Here is a 22,262-nt window from a genome sequence, read left to right on the forward strand (position 1 = left end):
CATTCGATGACGAGCTTTGGCAATTATGGGACTGACAAGAACTCGGCTGAAATGGAGTCTGAATGTGGCCTTTTTCCCTGCTGGCCTGATACAGCCGTATTAAATAAATAAATAACTACCGGTGAACCACTTATCGAAAAGGTCAATGTTTCCACCGGGTGCACAAGCTTGCTCGCATCTGACCTATCGGGAGAGACACGTATGACACTTGAACCTTTGTGCTTACTCATCCCAGTCCTCCCAATGTAGGTTTGTTGACTTCAATAAGCAGAGGTAGACCTTTTCCCGCCAATCCCGCGGCGCCAGGATCTGATAATGCGTGCAAATGAGTCACTCGTGCCATTCGCCTTCGATATTTATATCGATGACAGGGTCTATTGTGTGATTTCAAATGCCAGCCTAGCTGCTTCACAAGCCTGCGATGGAAGCCCATGGACGCCGCCTTGAAAATCCTGACAAAGCCGTTAAAAGCAAGCATGCCCTTTTCGGAGAAACAAAAGCTGTGTTATTATGAAAACATGGTTTAGACAATATTCACCAGCTCGCTATTAGCTGATACCTTACGTTTCTATTGTGTGATTTCTGTACTGTCCAAGATACAATCACAATTGTGTGATTTCAAATACTAGCACAAGTTTACTGAAAATTGAAACAAAACTATGAAAAATTCACAAGCATGCGCTTTTTTGGAAAAACAAAAGCTGTTTTTAATGAAAACATGACTTAGAAACATCGTATGATGTTCATTGCTTACCATTAACTTATAGCGTATTATCTTCATTATTTATTAGCCTAACTCATGCTATTGTCATTAACCTGACATCTATAACCTTTTACCATATTACTCCGTTTTCATTATTTCATTAGCCTAGCTCATCTATTCTATAAAATATAGCTCACAATATCACAAAATCTTCATTAGACTATTACAGCTCACAACCAGTGTTGGGTAGATTACTTACAAATGATAATTCATTACTGATTCCAGATTACATGACACACATTTTAGTTAGTAATGTAATCTATTACATTACATTTTTGGTAATATAATCAAACTACTTATTGATTACTTTTGACATAACTTGAATCACACATTGACTTAAATAGGATAATCTTCGACCATATTGATATGAAAATACAAAGAGAAAGAAAACACATTCCATTCATTGTTATTAACAACATGAAGTGCGTCAAGGCTTCTTGTGTGAATGACATTTAATGATGTAATCGATAAAAAAGTAACTGTAGTCTGATTACAAGTATTTTGAAATGTAATATAATCTAATTACAAGTACTTAATTATTGGAATCGGATTACATAATTCAGATTAAATGTAATCAGTTACTACCCAGCCTGCACCGCTCACAACATCTCTATAAACCTACAGTATTAGCCTATAACTCACAATATTCAATAATTTATTGGCATAGAACCATTTTTACTAGATATTATACTGTTTTGTAGAATATGAGCAGTTCCATGAGATGTCTAACTCAACATTGTGGATTCAGTAAAAACACTTTATCTCTATGAATGCAAGTCATCAACTCAGCTAGGAGAGACTGTTCTGTAAAAACGTTCCATCAAAGTCAATCACGACTACGACTTTTGGGACTTCCTAATGGTGCGAGTTCTCCAAGCGTTTCTATAGGGAGTATGGAGCAATGCACTTTTACAGCCACCATGAAAATTGAACCTAAAAAGATGTAACTGAGACTAAATAGCTTCAGTAGAAACACACTAATGAGACCAGCGAAAACGTATTCGCAAATACACACACTAAAAAAGGACAAGTGGAATGCAAGGACTGTCTTCCAGGATGAGCTACTACTGTTACTGCTAATTCACAAATTCAGCGAAGCTAAAGCAAGCAAATGTTATTCTTTGCCAAACAGACTGTGTAAGTCATTCAGCTCTCAATTACTCTCAACTCAAAACATTTAAATGTACCACTATCAGTCACAAGACGTCTGAGAACAAATCCTTCACGCTAAACTAGAGTACTGGGCTATCATGGACAAGTGGAATGCAAGGACTGTCTTCCAGGATGAGCTACTACTGTTACTGCTAATTCACAAATTCAGCGAAGCTAAAGCAAGCAAATGTTATTCTTTGCCAAACAGACTGTGTAAGTCATTCAGCTCTCAATTACTCTCAACTCAAAACATTTAAATGTACAAGACGTCACAAGACGTCTGAGAACAAATCCTTCACGCTAAACTAGAGTACTGGGCTATCATTATGATGTGAGTAACAGAAGAAAGGAACATTACATTATATAAATATAATATAACAAAATATATTATAATTTATTAAAATAATTTTCAATGAATTTCATTACAAATAATCAATCACAAGATGTCTTAAATGACTTTAAAATGTTAATGTCAAACCCAGTGTAACACATAATACTATTTCAAAGCAAATAACAGAAGGAGGAGGAATTTTCAATTAATTTTGACTTGATTTTGTTCTGTTCCTCAAACAAAACTACTGTATGTCTTCAAAAACTTGAAATATAGTCATATGGACTATTTTTAGGATACTTTTATGGTGGTTGTTTTTCCCCCATTTTGAAGCATGGCAGTGTAATTTTCCATCCACTTTCATTGTAAAGAGCAGCTCTGACATTCTACCAAATATCTCCTTTAGTGTTCCACTGAAAAAAGAAAATTATGCGTTTAGGAAGGACATAAGGGTCAGTAATGACAATTTTCATTTTGGGGTGAACCGTCTCTCTTTAATATCAATCAATTCCTTTAAACAGCTTTCAAACGAATCGTTTTACAGTACAACAACCTTCACTTCAGCTTCCACAGTAGTTTCAGTTCACAGTCCACCGCAACAACAGATCGAAATGAAACGCAATCTTACTCCTTCAAAGAGATAACCATTCGATCTTGGTTATATGACAAAAACTGGTGGAAAAGCTCTACTTTTAGCCACCATGAGTCAAGCTGTGATTCAATGACTCTCAAACCTAGGCCTGCATTTTTATTTTAGACACTGATCTCAGATCAGACATCTGCTTATCGTAAGAAATGACAGTCAGAAGATAGCAAAACAGTACTGATCTAGATTCAGCGATTTGCCACTAATAATTCAAACAGTCTCTATTTTCCCCAGATGGATTTTGCTGCAATACAGTGTGTGATTGACAGGCCGATGACACACACTTGCACTTCAGTAGCTACAGATGGAGGGGGGAAAAAATCTTGCCTGTTCCTGCTGAGCCTATTGGAGGAGAACCTGGCTTGCGGTTCCTGCCCTGGCTTGCTTTTCATGTCAGACTCGGTGCTTTGGGGATTTAGAAAGACACGTCAAGTCTCTGAGCGTGCCGAAAGAAGCCATGTACATTGGTCTTTACCATCCGTAGATGAAACAGCAAGTGTAACTGGAATTTGCGGTACAGATTCTGAAATACCGTATTGGGCCGAATATAAGACGACCCTGATTATAAGACGACCCCCCTTTTTCCAGATTTATCTTTTGGAAAAAGGCTTTTTAAAAACCAAATCTTGTTTTATCTCAGTAAAACACATTTTGTCTTCAATTATTTTCATATTGCATATTTTTCCTATTTTAATTTTTGTTTTGAAAGTATGGTAAAAACTGTTAAAATGTACCAACAATCACATTTAAAAAACACTTTCTGATATACCATTGAAAAAAACAAAACAAAAACAGGTAGCCCATCTGAATTAGGACATTTAGGCTATCCATCTAATAGTAGCCTACCAAAATCTTATTAACAGTAGAAGTTAAATCTTACTGTAGTCTTCAAATCTGGGTACTGTCTTACGTTTTAAAATCACAAAGGGAGTTTGTCCCATTAGGCTAAGGTGACAGTCACGACTCATGCAGCTGTAAGGTTTTCTTTTTCTTTTGGTTTTTCTCGCGATCTTTACAACATGCATTACATTACGTATTTCATGGCACACTCGTTTTATGTGTATTTGGCACCACCTATTATTGTGGGTGTATTATTGACATTTCAAAGTCTAGACCCTGAATATAAGACGACCTAATTTTTTCAGATGTATTTCCAAGAAAAAAAACATTGTCTTATATTCGGGTCAATACGGTATATATCAAAGAGTGAAGCTTTTAAAAGTGGAGATCTCTCATATCACACACATCAAAGGGTTCAGGCTACATAATGTTTGGACCCGCAACACTGTGACCATTCAATGCAGAGCGCTTCATTTAAGACGTCCCACCCTAAGCATGTCTCTTGAATTATACATCAAGCAGATGGTGTGCAGAATCGTCAAGGTAAGACCTTAAATAATTCAGTGCAGGCAAACCCCCAGTTCACCCCCACTGCATTTTTTTGTTTACTGTTGGTTTTGCCGAGCAGGGATTTGCAATGATAACAGTGTGCAACAACACACCAATGAGAGATTCTGCTGACCGGGGGTGAGACGTGCGCAAAATAACTTTATTATTCTTTCATATTTGAGGGGACAGATGTTCCTCAGCATTTTTTCCCTCTGGCTTATGCTAGGAGTCTCAATATCAAAAGCAGCTTAGAATGAAGCACCAAGATGATTGCATGGAATTGCTTTGACACTGATCCAAGTCGTCCTTTGCCGAATGACTATTTCAGTCTATATATAATAAAATAATACATTTAATTTACATTGTAAATTTATAAATGTAAATAATATAATATATATTGATTATATTTTATAATAATTAGATGAATATACCATTTTATTATACATAAATATATATATATATCATTTATTTTCAATTTAATTCTTATTTAAAATGATGTACATTAAACGTAAAAATGTATATATATTAATTATATTAAATATAAATATATAAAAACAAATATCTTCATAGCAAGAAACTAAACATTATAGTTAAAAATAATAAATTTATAAACAATTATACATTTAAAACATGCATAAATGTTTATTGTTTTAAATGTTTTATACATTATAACATGTATAATGTAAATTTAATGTAAAAAAAATAATAATATTAAAGCTAAAATATATAAAATTTTTCATGGCAAGAATAGAATTGTTGGACCGAATTCTAAACAATTATACATGTAAAAACATGTATAAAATTATGTAAATTTAACATGCTAAAACTAAACTAATATTAAAACAAATTTTTCTTTTAATTTTCATGGCAAGAATAGTCAAGTCAAGTCACCTTTATTTATATAGCGCTTTTAACAATACAGATTGTGACAAAGCAACTGAACAGCATTAATTAGGAAAATAGTGTCAATAATGCAAAATGACAATAGTAAACACAAATTTTTCAGTTAAAGACAGTTCATCATTGAATTCAGTGATGTCAACATCCAGCTCAGTTTAAATAAAATTGAATTGTTGAATAGAATTGTTGGACCTGGTGGACGATTACATTGGGCCCAAAAAGAAGGACCAGAACCAGGATATCATAGAGACTTGTGGGTGGGTTCTTATGACTTAGACTAGCAACTAACTAACTAGCAATTGACATTGAACTGTAAGAAACATATTAACGACCGTGTACATGTCAAGAAATGTAGGTTGAATTGACCCATGAGGTTTCCCGATTTGCTCTTCCACAGCAAGCAACACAGTGCTGAGGACAGGTGTCGGGGAGAGAGACAGAGACAGCGAGACAGAGAATGAGTAAAACCAGAGAGACAGAGAGGTAGTTAGTGAGGAAAAGAACAGATAAAGCGAGAAAGAGAAATAGAGAGAAGGAAAGAGAGATAGAGGAAGAGGAAGCTGTAATGAAGTGTCATAATTTACCAGTCATACTACAGATGGCAAGTCGGCTCCTTGCTGCTTTTCATTGTTCTATGCCAAAGAGCTGGTGGAGAGCAACTGTCAGTCCTTTGAAAACAGTTGTAGAGAGAGATGCATTCACCCAACCTGTCATTTCACCCACCATTATGTTCCCTTTCTAAAAAAATGATTTCTGCTCGTCATGGCAGAGGAAAAAATTGGATGTGAAAAGCATGGTCACATTTGGGTCAGAGACAGCCTTTGCCTTTCTTAAATTAAATCCATTCTGTTTTTGAATGTGATAAATTTCTGCCTTTCCCTTTTTCATCCCTTCTCTATTGCTAGATATTCATTTTATTTTTTCTGAATATTGTTTATATTATAAACAGTCCATTCCTTTCACCCACAATTTCCTGAAAGGACAATTTCACAACATGACTCCTCACCCCAAAGACATGAAAAACAACAAAATATATTTTAACTGTTCTAATGGGAACTATTGCTTTAAAAAATATCTGCAGTCAATATAACCTATATACTGTATTTGTCTATATAATTTGACTTTATGAGAGCAGAATCTCATATTTATACAACATTTGGAAGATTAGGCCCTTTCTTTCGGAACATTCTACACAACTCCTTGTTCAAACTCTTGTTCTGTCCAGGCTGGATTATTGCAATGCTCTCTTGGCAGGTCTTCCAGCAAGTTCTATCAAACCTCTACAATTAATAAAATTCAAGGCAATAATGTTTTTAGCATTATTGCCAATAAACCACCACTGGCTCTGCACCCCTTTACCTAAATTGACTACTTCAGAGTTATGTGCCCTAGAAGCTTGCGTTCTGCAAGTGAAAGTCGCTTTATTGTGCCATTCCAAAGAGACTTTTACAGTAACTGTTCCCTCCTGGTGGAATGACCAGCCCAACTCAGTCCGAGCAGCCATCTTCAAGAATCGGCTAAAAACAAAATCTTTTTTTGACCCTCTAACTCTTGCACTCTCTATTCCAACTCTATTTTATCTATCTATTTGTTTTCTTTTTTTATTTATAAAAAAACACTTGACCCTCTAACTCTTGCACTCTCTATTCTAACTCTATTTTATCTATCTATTTGTTTTCTTTTTTTATTTATAAAAAAACACTTGACCCTCTAACTCTTGCACTCTCTATTCTAACTCTATTTTATCTATCTATTTGTTTTCTTTTTTTATTTATAAAAAAACACTTGACCCTCTAACATTTGCACTCTTTATTCTAACTCTATTTTATCTTTTTCTGTTTGTTTATTTATAAAAAACACTTGACCCTCTAACACTTGCACTCTCTATTCTAACTCTATTTTATCTATTTGTTTTCTTTTTTTTATTTATAAAAAAAACACTTGACCCTTTAACTCTAGCACTCTATTCTATTTCTATCCTAACTACTTGGTTTATTTTTTATTTTTTATAAAATATGACCCTGTAACACTAGCATTCTCTATTCTTTATTTCTATTCTACTTGATTTCTTTTTATTTATTAAATAAATAAAAAAAATTGCGTACCGTGTTAGGCTAACTGAGACTTGTCACAGCACTTACATATTGCTCTTTTTTATTTTGATTGCTTCTATTGTCCTCATTTGTAAGTCGCTTTGGATAAAAGTGTCTGCTAAATGACTAAATGTAAATATATCATCTTGATCAGATAAATGCAGCTCCTAAACTCATCAAGGTTACATTTATTTAACCAAAAATACAGTAAAAATAGTAATATTGTGAAATATTATTACAATTTAAAATTACTATTTTCTAATTTAATATGCAATTTATTCCTGTGATGCAAAGCTGAATTTTCAGCATCATTACTCCTTGAAATCATTCTAATATGCTGATTCGCTGCTCAATTATTATTGGTGTTTAATTATGAATCATGGTTTGTATTATCCACATTGAAAAAAATGTTCTGCCTAATATTTTTTGTGGATTGTATTGTTTTTCAGGATTTTTTTTATTTATAAGTTCAAAAGAGAATCATTTATTTGAAATAGACTTTTTGTAACATTATAACATTATATTTACTGTCACTATTGGTTTCATGAAATGTATACGTGTTTAAACGTATTAATATTAAATAGTAGTGCATCATGTTTTGCACAAAAATATTAAGCAGAAATGGTGATTTTAAAAATGATAATGAGAAATGTTTCTTGAGCAGCAAATCAGTATGATTTCTGAAGGATCATGTGACACTGAAGATGCAGAAAAATTAAGCTTTGCATAACAGGAATAAATTACTGATAAAATATATTTAAATCGAAAATTTTAAAAAGCTCCAGGTTGGGCTGTGTTGTGACAGATAATGAAATGGCCTGTGAAGCCAGCTGATGCGCATCAGTCCTGATGTCTTCTGAGTTTAGGTTTTGAAAGTACGAGACGGCCCAGCATGAGTGTGCATATAATGGCCAGAAAACTTCACATTTCCTTCGGTTTGTGACAAAGCATTCAAGTGACAAATGTCTCCCTGTGATCAGACAAGTATGGAGAGCCGTCGTTCGCAGATGGTGCCCACAGCCACTGTCCAGAGTAAATTGACAATATCTATTTGTGCGTGTACCTAGGTGCCTAGTTGGTATGCATTTCTGGTTTGTTACACTGGACAGGTTCCATTCATCTCTGGCCATTAAAGCACAGAGGCTCGAGGGGCAGAAGCTTAGAGAGCAACTCAAGCCTAAAAAATAGCAAAGTAAAACAACAAAGAAGGCCACATATACTTAAAGATCATGTGTGTTTTTTCAATTTTAAAATACGTTGTTCTATACAAGCTTAAAGGGATAGTTCACCCCAAAATGACAGTTCTGTCATCATTTTTTTTCAACCTCATGTCGCTCCAAATTAAAAATGGACACAAATGATTTAAACTATGGTGTTATAAAATTAAAATGACAACAAAATATAATTTAACACAATATATACATAACATATTATTATTATTTGAAATTATATATTATTACAAAACTGTTTATTGTAAGGTACATCTTATTTTATTTCAAGTACAATTTTTAATGGTTTTAGTTAACTATAACCCTTCCCTGTTCATAGGTTGACATATGATAAAATGTTAAGATGCCCAACAATGTAACACTAGCTCAACCAATGGCATAAATTTGGGGGCGGAGCCAGATGTTGGCCAACCAGGAAGGAAACCTGTTTGAAAAGTAATTATTTTTGCACTTTGGTGACACTAGTGGTGCAGAAACAACCCACTACAGCTTTACGTCTGTGATGGATAGCAGCTGCCAGATAGCAGAATAAAAATAACCGTTCAATAGAATCTGTTTCAACATTAACTAGACATTATAAAATCTACACCAAATTACCTACAATTTAATTTCCCTTCACAGAGAGGCCATAATTTCCCTTGCACCACAACATCTGATAATTCTTAAGTAATTCATCTCCGCTAGCCTATTTTTAATTAAACGCATTACTTAAGATGAAAAACAAGTTGTAGGACTGAACCTGAAACCACCGGCTTCTTTCCACACTCGAACCGATCCATCATCCCGTTCAGGTCTCTTTGATCAGCGCATATGTTGATCTGTGTTTTCGGCTATGGGGACCTAATGAAAACAGCGAGGCAGAACCGCAGGTGGACGATGCACCGGGAGCCTCGTGCGGCTGATGGTCCATTCATCATCCTTTTACACAACATCAGATTGAGCCCCTCATGCACACTGGATCTGTCAGGATGATGGAACAGGCGCACAGCTCCAAGCAAACAGGACAGAAGCGCACAAACTTAATAAAACATAATTTTTAGCTATTATTAACTTGATTCCTTTCTTTTGGACATAAAAGCGAGATTGATTTAATTTCAGCTGCTCTCATAGGCAAATACACACCTTGAATTGTAATTGCACAGGGCGGTTTGAAAGATTGCTGGGTTTGTGCTTGGGTGAGGTTAGATGAGAAGCACAGCATCAGGCTACACATAGCAGCAAAATACAGGTTGTCGGTCCTGTTTGGAGTGCTAAATACAGGTATGTTCATAGACAGTTTGGTTATGAAAGAGAGTGACAACTAGCAATTAAAACCGTAATTTTGACAGCAAGCTGGGTTGATTTGTGCTGAACTTCAGTCAACTAGTTGCTGTCAGTCACATCTTTAACATATAAGCATAGAATATGCATTATTATTTGCTGTCAATCACAAATATAAGATGTACACCAACCCGTTAATTTGTAAAAAAAAAATGCTATTCAAACTCAAATGGTCTTTCCTTTGTGCTTTTGTTTGCCATAGACAACAACAAAACGTACTTGAATAAATGTACTTTCCTACTGAATCTCATTTCTGCTGATGAATCTAGTTTGCTATCTGAATTAATTGTGATTAGATAAAAAGTAGTGCTGTCAAATGATTAATCGTGATTAATCGCATCCAAAATAAAAGTTGTTGTTTACATAATATATGAGTGTGTACTGTGTTTATTATAAATATATATATATATATATATATATTTTTTTTTTAAGATTTACATGTATATACATTTATATAATTATATTATATATAAGTATATTTAATATATTAACATAACATATTTTTCTTAAATATATACATGCATTAGTTTGTATTTATATATACATAATAAATATACACAGTACACACTCATATATTATGTAAACAAAAACTTTTATTCTGGATGCGATTAATCACGATTAATCGTTTGACAGCACTAATAAAAAGATAATTTACCGTAAAATAATGGCAATAAAAGTTGTTTTTATTGTCTTTATGGGCTGCATGCACTAACCTACAGCGTGAGCAGCGCAGTCTGATTCAAAAACAAATAAACCCATTCTTTTTAGACAACTAAACAGTGTTATTATAGTTACTATAACTTAAAATTACTTAAATAACTAAGACTAAAGCTACAAAAACAATTATACTATTTGAAATAAAATAAACTTTAACTGAATTAAAATAAAACCTTTTATTTCAGCTAACTGCAAAGGAAACATTTCTCATTTTCATTTAATTCAAATAACTAAAATTAAAACTGAAATAAAAATGTATGAAAACTATATAGACAAAAAACTAATAAAAATGACAAAAACACCACAATTACTAAAAATATATAATTAACAAAAATGGAAAAAATAAAAACTAATTCAAAATTTTAGTAAACACTATACTAGTATCACAATGCAACTTAATTTATGTACTAAAATTACACTGAAATAATGTATGAAAACTATATAGACAAATAAAAAAAACGAATAAAAATGACAACTCAATGCTACTAAAATGACACTAATATATAATAGTATCATAGTACTAAACCAAAAACAAACAAAAAAAATTGTAGGGACCTTTTTCACATTTCTGGGTTTCTCAGCAGCGGAAATAGTCATAGTTGGGTTAACCTCGAGAGCAGCGAATGGGAGAGTACCACAAAAATATTTTTTCCATTTCCATTTGCTGAAATAGCACACTCCACGATAGTGTCATGTATATACATTTATATAATTATATTATATATAAGTATATTTAATATATTAACATAACATATTTTTCTTAAATATATACATGCATTAGTTTGTATTTATATATACATAATAAATATACACAGTACACACTCATATATTATGTAAACAAAAACTTTTATTCTGGATGCGATTAATCACGATTAATCGTTTGACAGCACTAATAAAAAGATAATTTACCGTAAAATAATGGCAATAAAAGTTGTTTTTATTGTCTTTATGGGCTGCATGCACTAACCTACAGCGTGAGCAGCGCAGTCTGATTCAAAAACAAATAAACCCATTCTTTTTAGACAACTAAACAGTGTTATTATAGTTACTATAACTTAAAATTACTTAAATAACTAAGACTAAAGCTACAAAAACAATTATACTATTTGAAATAAAATAAACTTTAACTGAATTAAAATAAAACCTTTTATTTCAGCTAACTGCAAAGGAAACATTTCTCATTTTCATTTAATTCAAATAACTAAAATTAAAACTGAAATAAAAATGTATGAAAACTATATAGACAAAAAACTAATAAAAATGACAAAAACACCACAATTACTAAAAATATATAATTAACAAAAATGGAAAAAATAAAAACTAATTCAAAATTTTAGTAAACACTATACTAGTATCACAATGCAACTTAATTTATGTACTAAAATTACACTGAAATAATGTATGAAAACTATATAGACAAATAAAAAAAACGAATAAAAATGACAACTCAATGCTACTAAAATGACACTAATATATAATAGTATCATAGTACTAAACCAAAAACAAACAAAAAAAATTGTAGGGACCTTTTTCACATTTCTGGGTTTCTCAGCAGCGGAAATAGTCATAGTTGGGTTAACCTCGAGAGCAGCGAATGGGAGAGTACCACAAAAATATTTTTTCCATTTCCATTTGCTGAAATAGCACACTCCACGATAGTGTTTTCACGACTTTCAAAAAAGGAAAACAATTGAGAGACTGAAAATGGCAGTCAGAAGAGAGAACGATGTCAAATTTACCATCGCTCCCATAGACGCTTGCATGTGAGAAATGTGAGAAACAACCTCACATTAGCGTTAACTAGTTTTAGCGCTAAAAACTTTTGAGGATTTATGATGCTGATGACCGTTGAAACGCATCATCACAGTCTTGTGAAAAGGGTACATTTTTGGCATTTTTACCTTTTATTAGGATAGGACAATATATATTAACAGGAAATGGAGTGGGGGGGGTCAGAATTGGGAAAGGACCGTGAGCTAGGACTTGAACTTGGGCTTACAACGCTTACAACAGCGTTATATGTCGGTGCACTGCCCACGAAGTTATCGGTTCCGACATCATACCATTATTTGAACTTATATTTTATAACAAAATATTTTACTTTGAATAATCTACTACTTGTTTGTTAGTGTTTTAAACTATATGACCACAAAATTTATATGGTCAACCTCAACGAGGTAATGAAAACTGTCAGAAAAAGGGGGTATTGTGCAGTCGTAGTGTGAGACAAAATAAAACAAAAGACAGAACTGAACCAAACCAAGTTTTTGGCCTGTGAGGATGAAATACAAATGAAATCCTTAAAAATGCAATTCAAGGCGCTTTGAGACATTTCCTACAGTTACTGGTTGCTATAGTTACAGGTATTGCAAGACAATTTAAGACTCACACCTGCTAATAAATACAGCTGTCAATCCCCAACATGGACTGGGTGAATGTAACCAATCATATGCTAAAAACAGGTTATGAAAGTCAAGGCAGTACTGTAATTACTCGGTCAAAAATGTCAGTTAGCTGATATTTCACGCATTTGGACCAACAGAACCAATGACATACATAAAAACACTTAGACAGGGTACTGATGTCTAAATGAACGCCTCAACGAGTAGTGCTTTAGATAAACAGTAGTACCAGAAGCTCAAATTAGCTGGCAGACTGAATCTATGGTGTTGTATTTCTCAGGTTTACGTCAGTTCCAGCCTGTTCACTCAAAAAATAAAGTGCAATCACACCGACAGGGCTTGACAATCTAACCTTGATTGAATTTCGCTGTCGCCCGCTCGCACTAAAACACACAAAGGACATAATTGTGAAACAACTATGTTCGCCACCCGTAATTTGCTAAAAATTACCGCCCTGCCTTTCATTCTGTCCTCACATTTGACATTTACAGATGAGGCAACAGTACAAGCTTGAGAAGAAAAATCAGGTGCAAATGTTGCATCAACAGAAGAAACGGTCTGTAAACCGTACACTGTCTGCAGCAGCGCGAATGCCTCAGGGAGGGCCGCTCCATTTTGGCTGTATTTTCCCACATGAATATTAGCATGTGGACTAGCCTGTCTGGTTCCGCTCCAAATCCTCTGTGACTATGTCTGACCTCAGACGACCATACGCCCTAAAGGGACTCATTCTGTACATCTACAACATCAGCGACACTTCAGGAAATAAAACTTATTGAATTGAAAATTGAATTGACATGTTTTCTATAATGACGAGGGTGTAAGAAATGGGTTTTGATGCTTCCCGCTCCCGCTGAACACTTTTAAAGGTACTTTTGGGTCGAACTGCATTATCAACTTGAGTATCATACTGTACCTGCAAGTACTAGCGGCTGTTTACCACTATAACTAGGTAACACCAAGACGAGAAGATTCTAGCTTCACCGTTTTATTCACACTGGACTAGCCACCAAAACTTTACAAACAGACACAACAGCACCTGCAAGTGTTGCAGAGAATGTGAGCTGCTCTCCCAAGTCAATTTATTCAGAGTTATGGAAAGTGGTCACACTATAAGTGTGACCAGGAGCATGCAAAGATGCACATTATATGTAATCAGTATCGGTACACTTCGCAATTTAGTATGGACTGTGTTTATTCCAACCACAAACCTTACTGATGTCATAATTCAATCTACCCATGAATTCAATCCACATATGCTAAGCTAATACACTGAGCAGTTAGCTTGCAAAACATAAGCTTAAATTCCAATTCACAACCAATGAATCACCAAGTTGTTTTCGTGAATCAAAAACATCCAATGGAAGCATTATAGTCTTGTTCTTTAAAAAAATGACTCTTAAAGGGATAGTTCAATTTACTCACCCTCAAGCCATCCTAGGTGTATATGAATTCCTTCTGTCAGATTAATACAATCATAGTTATATTAACAAATGGCCTGGCTCTTCCAAGCTTTATAATGACAGTGAATGGTGATTGAGATTTTGAAGCCCAAAAAAGTGCATCCATCCATCATAAAAAAGTGCTCCATACGGCTCCAGGGGGTTAATAAAGGCTACAGATTATGGTTTATAAAGTTTTAAATATGGTTGCTTTTCTTACACAAATGCATCGATTCACTTCAGAAGGCTTTTATTAACCTCCCAGAGCCATGTGGAGCACTTTTTATGATGAATGGATGCACTTTTTTGGGGATTCAAAATCTCAACCATTCACTGCCATTATAAAGCTTGAAAGAGCCACGACAATTTTTTATATAACTCAGATTGTATTTGTTTGAAAGAAGAAAGTCATATACACCTATGGCTTGAGGGTGAGTAAACCATTTCATTTTTGAGTGAACTATCCCTTTAAGAACAGGTTCTTTTAATGATTCAATGATTCAAAAAGACTTAAGAATTGCTGTTTGTATCAGTCAGATCAGTCAAAAAAGCTATCCTTGCTTTCATTAAGGGCTGCAGTAAATGATCAATAAAACTGTTAATGAAAACAATCAACAATGAATTGAATGATTGATTATCAGCATCTGTGCATGCAGAGAAAACATATACTTTACAGTATACATACTTTACAGACATGTAACTTCACAAATTATTTTATTACTATTATAGCTACTATTATTGCATAAATGTGGCTTTTTATTCAAATAAACAGGACATAATCGATAGATCAATCAATTATCAAAACAATCATTAGTGATGAAATAATTTAAATACATACATAAACACACACACACACACACTTAAACATGTAAAATATTATAAATGTTTCATTATGTAAATATTCCATTGTTAGTTGAAGCCATTTAGTGATACAATACTTTAAATTAATTAATTACATACATGCAACTAATGATTGTTTCAATATACTGTACTCATTAAAGGTTCTTTCAGCCAAAGGAATCAGTTTGGGGTTTTAAGGAGACTCAATTTAGTGAGTGGACTGAATCGTTCATGACACCGTTCACATGAGCCAAGCGGACTTGGGTGCGGTACACTTTCACACCAACCGAACTCAGTCGACTATGGAGGTAGAATGACGTCAAAAAGATTTGCATACGCAGGGTAAGAGTTGTGGAAGTGTACATAAGACTGTAAGCGTAAATTTAATTTGCATGCGCAAGAGAAGCTTTGTGAAGGTGTAAATTGCGTTTCAAGCACAAGAAAAAATTATTTGCAGCATTTTATTGTTACTCGTAAGTGTAATTCATGTATTGTGAAACTGCAGCTTCATGCTAACGCAAAATAAATATGATCTGCATGCTTCTGACTTTCATTTTTCCGCGCTTACACTTTTGGCACGTTTTTTTCGCCAAAAGACCGTCAAAAGCACTGCAAGCCTGTGAACAGTGATTTGCAAGCGAAAACAACAGTTTAAAGAACTGCAAAACGGATTGACTGCATAGAACCAATCTGTATGTGTAAAAAAACTAACTGTTGCAAATGTCTAAATGACTTGTTGAGCATGTGGGCCAAAAAGTTCTCGAAATAAACCGATATGTACAGCTCCGTCTTTCTTTTCTCTGCGCTTACAATTTTGGTACTGTTCTCTCACTAACTGAGTTTTGCGAGCGTGAGGGGGAGGGCGGGGCCACCTTCTTCTTGTAGCCAATCAAATGAGCCTCTCGCTGACTCTCCAGTTACTCTTATCTGATTGGTTCAATAAACACATAATACCCAAGACATTAATCTTCATTTAGTTCAGGATCGTTCTTGCTGTCGGAATGGTACTTTTAACGTACACATACAGTAAAAAATAAATTAAAAATAACTTAATTAAACCATGATATGTGGAGAATCGGATATGTGTGTTTAGACGTAGGTCGGATGTCCAGATATCAGATTTGTATCCGATTAAAATCCACATTTGGAAGTGGCTCAGATCGGATGCAAAAAAATCGGATCTCGACACGTGTGCAACAAATTCCGATCTGTGTCAGATGTGAGCGAAAGATCGGATTTTTTGTGCCAGTGTAAACGCAGCCATAATAGCATCCTGGGCTTTGAAAACCAAAGCAGATCTAAGTGAGGTCGCTGAGATACTGAACTAGGATCATTCTGCTTGTACTTCAATCCCTTCTGCTATTTGCTCAGTGATATTAAGCCTGATCCAAACAATTCCCCTCCTTGTGAACAGGCCCACTGCACTTGGTGTGCTCAAGCTCAAAGCTCATTTCTCATAAAACGCCAGTTATCACGAAGACAATTTCACCAAAATAGACAGGTTGATTCACCCGAAATGGCTTTGTATACATCTACGGAACAACACACCCTGAATCAGAACAAACAACTCAATATACACGGCCCAGATCCGAGAGATTCTTGTTCCCAGCAACAAAGACGGACAGAATCTCAGCGATATAATAAACTATTTCAAGATGAATAGCATCCTGGGCTTTGAAAACCAAAGCAGATCTAAGTGAGGTTGCTGAGATACTGAACTAGGATCATTCTGCTTGTACTTCAATCCCTTCTGCTATTTGCTCAGTGATATTAAGCCTGATCCAAACAATTCCCCTCCTTGTGAACAGGCCCACTGCACTTGGTGTGCTCAAGCTCAAAGCTCATTTCTCATAAAACGCCAGTTATCACGAAGACAATTTCACCAAAATAGACAGGTTGATTCACCCGAAATGGCTTTGTATACATCTACGGAACAACACACCCTGAATCAGAACAAACAACTCAATATACACGGCCCAGATCCGAGAGATTCTTGTTCCCAGCAACAAAGACGGACAGAATCTCAGCGATATAATAAACTATTTCAAGATCCGCACCGAGGCAGCAGCCAAAAAGCCAGAGGGCAGGGGTTTGCTGTTATGCAATCACCTGTGATGCACTGGTGGGCAGCAGGCACCAAAGATCCCAAAGCAATCTATAGCAACATAATGCAGCCATTTAAACTAAAGAGATTGTTTCTGGCAAAGCAGCGGCATCAGAGCCTTCTCCTCGAATAGACTTTTCATAAAGAGACAAGACAAGAGAGCTTTGTTTCTTTGTGCCGTCCCTGGACGTAAAGATCAAACAGCACAGAGAACAAAGAGAGGACATTGATCACGGTTTGGGCACAAAAGCCCACTTTAACTTAAACATGTTCTGTAACTGAAAGATCTTTAGCTCTTAATGAAAGACATTAATAGAGCCTACGTGCCCATTATTAACTACAGATGCAGGCTATGTGTATCAGAGGGCACCTGCAGGGCTTTCTGGGAAGCGGTTTGGAAAGATGAATGGATTTGGGAATTAAACTTACTTAAACCTTTGTACATTTTGGCACTCCACATATTAGAGCGATTTTTCACTACAGTAGTCTTTATTTGTCTTATGTTGGTCAGTGTGGCCCTCTGCAGATCACTATACTTTACTACAACATTAAAAAGTAATAGATAATGGCGTATTCTTTGACAAAAATCGACCAGATTTCCTTGAGGTTTTCTGTGCATTTTTAAAATCTGTGATTAGAATCACTTTTTACTAAGCTTTCCAAATACAAATATATGCTGTTGTTCAAAAGTTTGGGGTCAGAATTTTTTTTATGACATTAATATTTATTTTTTTCAACCAAGGATGCATTAAACTGATCAAAAGTGACAGTAAAAACATTTATAGTGACAAAAACACTTCTATTTCATATAAATGCTTTTGAACTTTCTATTCATCAAAAAAAAATCCTGAAAATAAAATATTAAGCAGCACAACTTTCAATATTGATATTAAATACAAATTTTTTTTAAAAATGTTAAAATATTAAGAAATGTGTCTTGAATGATTACCGAAGGATCGCATAACACTGACAATAAACTAAAACAGAAAACAACTATTTTAAATTGTAATAAATTAAATTTGAACAATATTATTGATTTTACTGTACATTTTATTTTTTTAAATATGCAGCCTTGGTTTAAAAAAAAAAAACGTACCAACTCCACACTTTTTCATATTCAAGAACCAAAAGTATCTTCGCTGCAAATACATATTCCTTTAGAAATGTAAAATATATATCTAGACGTTTATACATTTGAAAAGCTATTTGTAAACCAGTGAGGGCAAAAAAAGTGACTTATAAGATGAAAAACATATATATTTCCCTTTATTCATTCATTTACCAAAACCTTGTTTGTTGATTAAAAAACAATCATGCAAACATTACAACAATAGAAATCCATTCAATAACCTATTTGAATTAATATTTAAGAACAAAATACTCTGAAAGGATCAATAAGGCTGAACATACCCTCAGGTGGTTCTTCACGCAGGTAAGGTGGAAGTTCTTCATTATTAGGGTCAGCAGGTGCTTCCTCGATCACCTCATCCTCTGCACTCGGGCCCTTCAATTAACATAATTATACAGTTCACACTGGCAATCCATAAATACACACGCTACAACGCAAACAATAACAGTCATTACTGTTATGCAGTACATTTTCATGTTCCCATCGAGTCTTACCATTAATCGGATCAAATGTTAAACTCTACATCTCTAAAATGTATATTTGTTTGAATAACAATTATTTTTACATTACATTAGTTATTTTTAGTAGACATACTAGTTCTACAACATAAATTACACATAATCATACCTCCATTTGAACTAATGTGACACCGAGTCAAATTGATAAAGGAGGATAACATCATCTTGCAGGAAGTAACATCATTTTGGTGGGAAAACAGCAGCATAAGCACCAGTAAGTAGCAATGGATTTGATATTTCTGTGATGTTTTGTAGTATTCGTTGGATGTTTCCTCTCTAAAACATCCCATCATGTATCAAATATCAAAATTCATTTCAAGTTTAAACCCTGACGTAATTTAATTGGTCAATCCCTTACTAAACAACTGATTTTATTTGCATCTTGTCAGGCATTCTTGTCAAATCAAGCGGTAATTTATGAAGTTAAGATGTTTGGGCTTCACCATGACACATTTCTGAAAGTCTGCTAAGCAAATTTACATGAATACATCCTGCAAACAAAACTGACTTCTTTCTGCAAAGTTATAGAGAGCAAAAGATACTGCACAGCAGGAATGACCTACAATAATAATAATCATCATCTCTTCCCTTTTACAGCCTCTGATACAGCTAAAATCATAAACTCTACGGCTGCAAAAATAAATAAAAGTAAAATTGCATAGCGTGTACAGTGTATTTTGCACCATCATGCTGATGTAATATTATATCTAGGCATCGACTTAATGTCAGCTGCCCCGTTTAGGGTTTTATTTCAGCCTATCTATGTATCAGAGCGAGATAACACAGCATCCATCCGACGTAACCACATTTAATGGCACAGTATCAAAAAGGTCCGTGTGTAGATATAAATATATATATTCAACAGTTTGTGTCCGTGCAGAATCAGGTAAGAACAGGTTTGGCTTTATACTGTCACGCAAAACAAACCAAGTCCACTCACCTTCATTACTGAGGCTATTAATAAAGCCGTGCTTTCGAAAGCGCGTCTCTACACTTCAATATTGATGAACGCACAAGGCTATAGAATGGAAATAGCGCTTTATGCGAAATAAAATTCAGCGTTTGCTATGTTTTTCATGCGACTGTAAGCGGAAGTGACGTCGGGATGTTTACAGAATTCGGGGAGGCTGTTGAGCTGTTGGTCGATAGGGGGCGGCAGCGCGTTAATTATACTCACTGACGCTGACTGTTGAAGAACTGCAGTTACTAGGGTATTTTGATGTAATGTACGATAGTAAATGTTTCATTAGGGACTGAAACAACAGTTTTATGTCTGACTTGTGCGATAGAATTGTGCGATATAGTTGCATAGCTATTTGGCAATTTTTTGCGTGTTTCTCAAAATCAAACTTTAGGCCTGTTTGTATATTACAAAACTGAAAAAATGGAAACAGAGCAAGTAATATGGTGTTTACATGCATGTGTCTTTATGGTTTAAGGCTTCATTTTGTGCAGGTTTGTAGGTTTATTTTGGAAATAAAAAAATATTTTAAGGGGGACACAGTGTATGTTCAGACCATAGACTGTATAAACAGGTTCAGACCTAAATTAGTTTGTAAAAGATTAGTGTCACAATACACATTTTTGTTTTTTAATTTACTTTTTAGTTTTTATTTAAAAAATGCATTGCCACAAATTAGCTCCACTTTTTTTTATGTTTTATAAATATGTTTGCCTACAGTCCTGTGTTTTATGAGCATGTGGGATTGTGGTGATTCAGAGTGGAGGATTACACTGACATTAATGACAGCTGAGAAAAGGTAAGACACCTTTTATGTCTCCACTGTCTGTCCTGACAAACTATTTCTTACATGCTGCTAAATAATATATCACCTCATCAAAAGAAGACTAGAGGTGAAACGGGGGGTGGATTTAGGTTTTATTGGCCGGAAGTGAAATTGATGTGATTCTGCATTTAGGCCAGAGTTCACTGGTCAAGGCATTAAGCTTTGCTGTTAAAACGGTGTTCAGAAATGTTGTGGAAAGAGGGCATAAATGGACTTGACCTGTTTAGCAAATATTAAATTATAATGCTACTCTTACCATATGGCATATTTTTCCAGTCATTAAAAAATTTATTTTTCTGGTTTTGTTTTTTTCCCCTTAATGCTACTATATTTGAAGTCTTTGTTGACCTAATTAACAAATAATACATTGTAATGCTACTCTTACCATATTGTATATTTTTCCAAATATTCAAAAATATATTTTTCTTGTTTTTTCTTAATGCTACTACATTTCAAGTATTTGTTGACCACTTTATTATTAAACTATTAACTACTAAACTATAATGCTAATAATACTATATGGCATAAGGTATTTATTTATTTGTTTGCCCAATGAATCGAGTTATTTATTGCCAAGAATGCATACTTTATAGGCATCCTATTCCTAGTAATTTATTAATTATTCATGACATAAACAGTTGAGTCAATATAAAATACATATATTTCTCTCTCTCTCTCGCTCTCTCCCCTTGTTCTTGTGGTTATGCAGATTATTTATTTAATTATTTAATTATTTGAACTATATATTTATTTACAAGTATGCATATTCTATGTAGGTCAAATATTTAAAGTATCCTAATAATTTATTAATCTATTCATGACATCAGCAGTAAAGTCAATGTAAAACACAAATTTCTCTCTCTTTCTCTATTGATTAGAAGTTTTTTTCCCATGCAATTATGCTGATTATTTATTTCATTATTTACTTACAAGTATGTATATTATTTGCAGGTCAAGTATTTAAAATATCCTTATCCTAATAATTTATTCATTCATGATGTCAACGTGACTTCATATTTCTTTCGTCTTGTCTGACTGCTGCTATGACCTGAGTATACTCCTGTTAAAGGGTGTATTTATAGGCCACCCTAGTTAAAAGGTCTTGTTAGGAAAACTGCTTGAGATACTGTATAGGAAAGGTAAGACTGGTGAGAATGGTTTGGCCCGAGTGAAACCATATGTTTTACAGAAAGGCAGTCTAGAAGAGTGCAGTGATAGGAGGTCAGGGCTTTACTTAACTAGTCATGCAAGACATTTCTGACACTAGTGTAATTGACCTATCAGTAGGCCCCGACCCCCTTAGTTACTGTTGCTCCCTGTGTCAGTGTGAAAACCATGTTCCACGATGTTTTTGCACAATTTTGGACACAGAAGGGCCACCATTCAAATGGGAATTTAGACCTTTGTTTATGTGTTTTTGACTTACACTGTACATGATGTGAGAACAGTTGGCTATTTAGGTTTGTAATAGCATTGACTAACTTTAAGTAAGCTGGTTTT

At 34.4% G+C, this 22,262-nt stretch overlaps 1 protein-coding gene across 2 annotated transcripts in view; it reads right to left on the reverse strand.

The window, feature by feature from the left end:
• The window catches only part of LOC107572135 (transmembrane protein 263-B-like), a 29,301-nt gene extending 9,213 nt beyond the window's left edge, over positions 1-20,088 (reverse strand). For both annotated transcript variants that reach the window (XM_016258559.1, XM_016258551.1), the window contains exons 1-2: positions 19,916-20,088; positions 18,739-18,832 (exon numbers count right to left, since the gene is read on the reverse strand). In XM_016258559.1, the coding sequence (XP_016114045.1) occupies positions 18,739-18,832; positions 19,916-19,921 (100 nt within the window). In that variant the 5' untranslated portion in view covers positions 19,922-20,088. The remainder of the gene's footprint in view (positions 1-18,738; positions 18,833-19,915) is intronic.
• Between the last annotated feature and the right edge of the window lie 2,174 nt (positions 20,089-22,262).

This window comes from Sinocyclocheilus grahami, unplaced genomic scaffold (genome assembly GCF_001515645.1).
Source record: "Sinocyclocheilus grahami isolate Dianchi unplaced genomic scaffold, SAMN03320097.WGS_v1.1 scaffold30.1, whole genome shotgun sequence".
Lineage (NCBI taxonomy): Eukaryota > Metazoa > Chordata > Actinopteri > Cypriniformes > Cyprinidae > Sinocyclocheilus > Sinocyclocheilus grahami.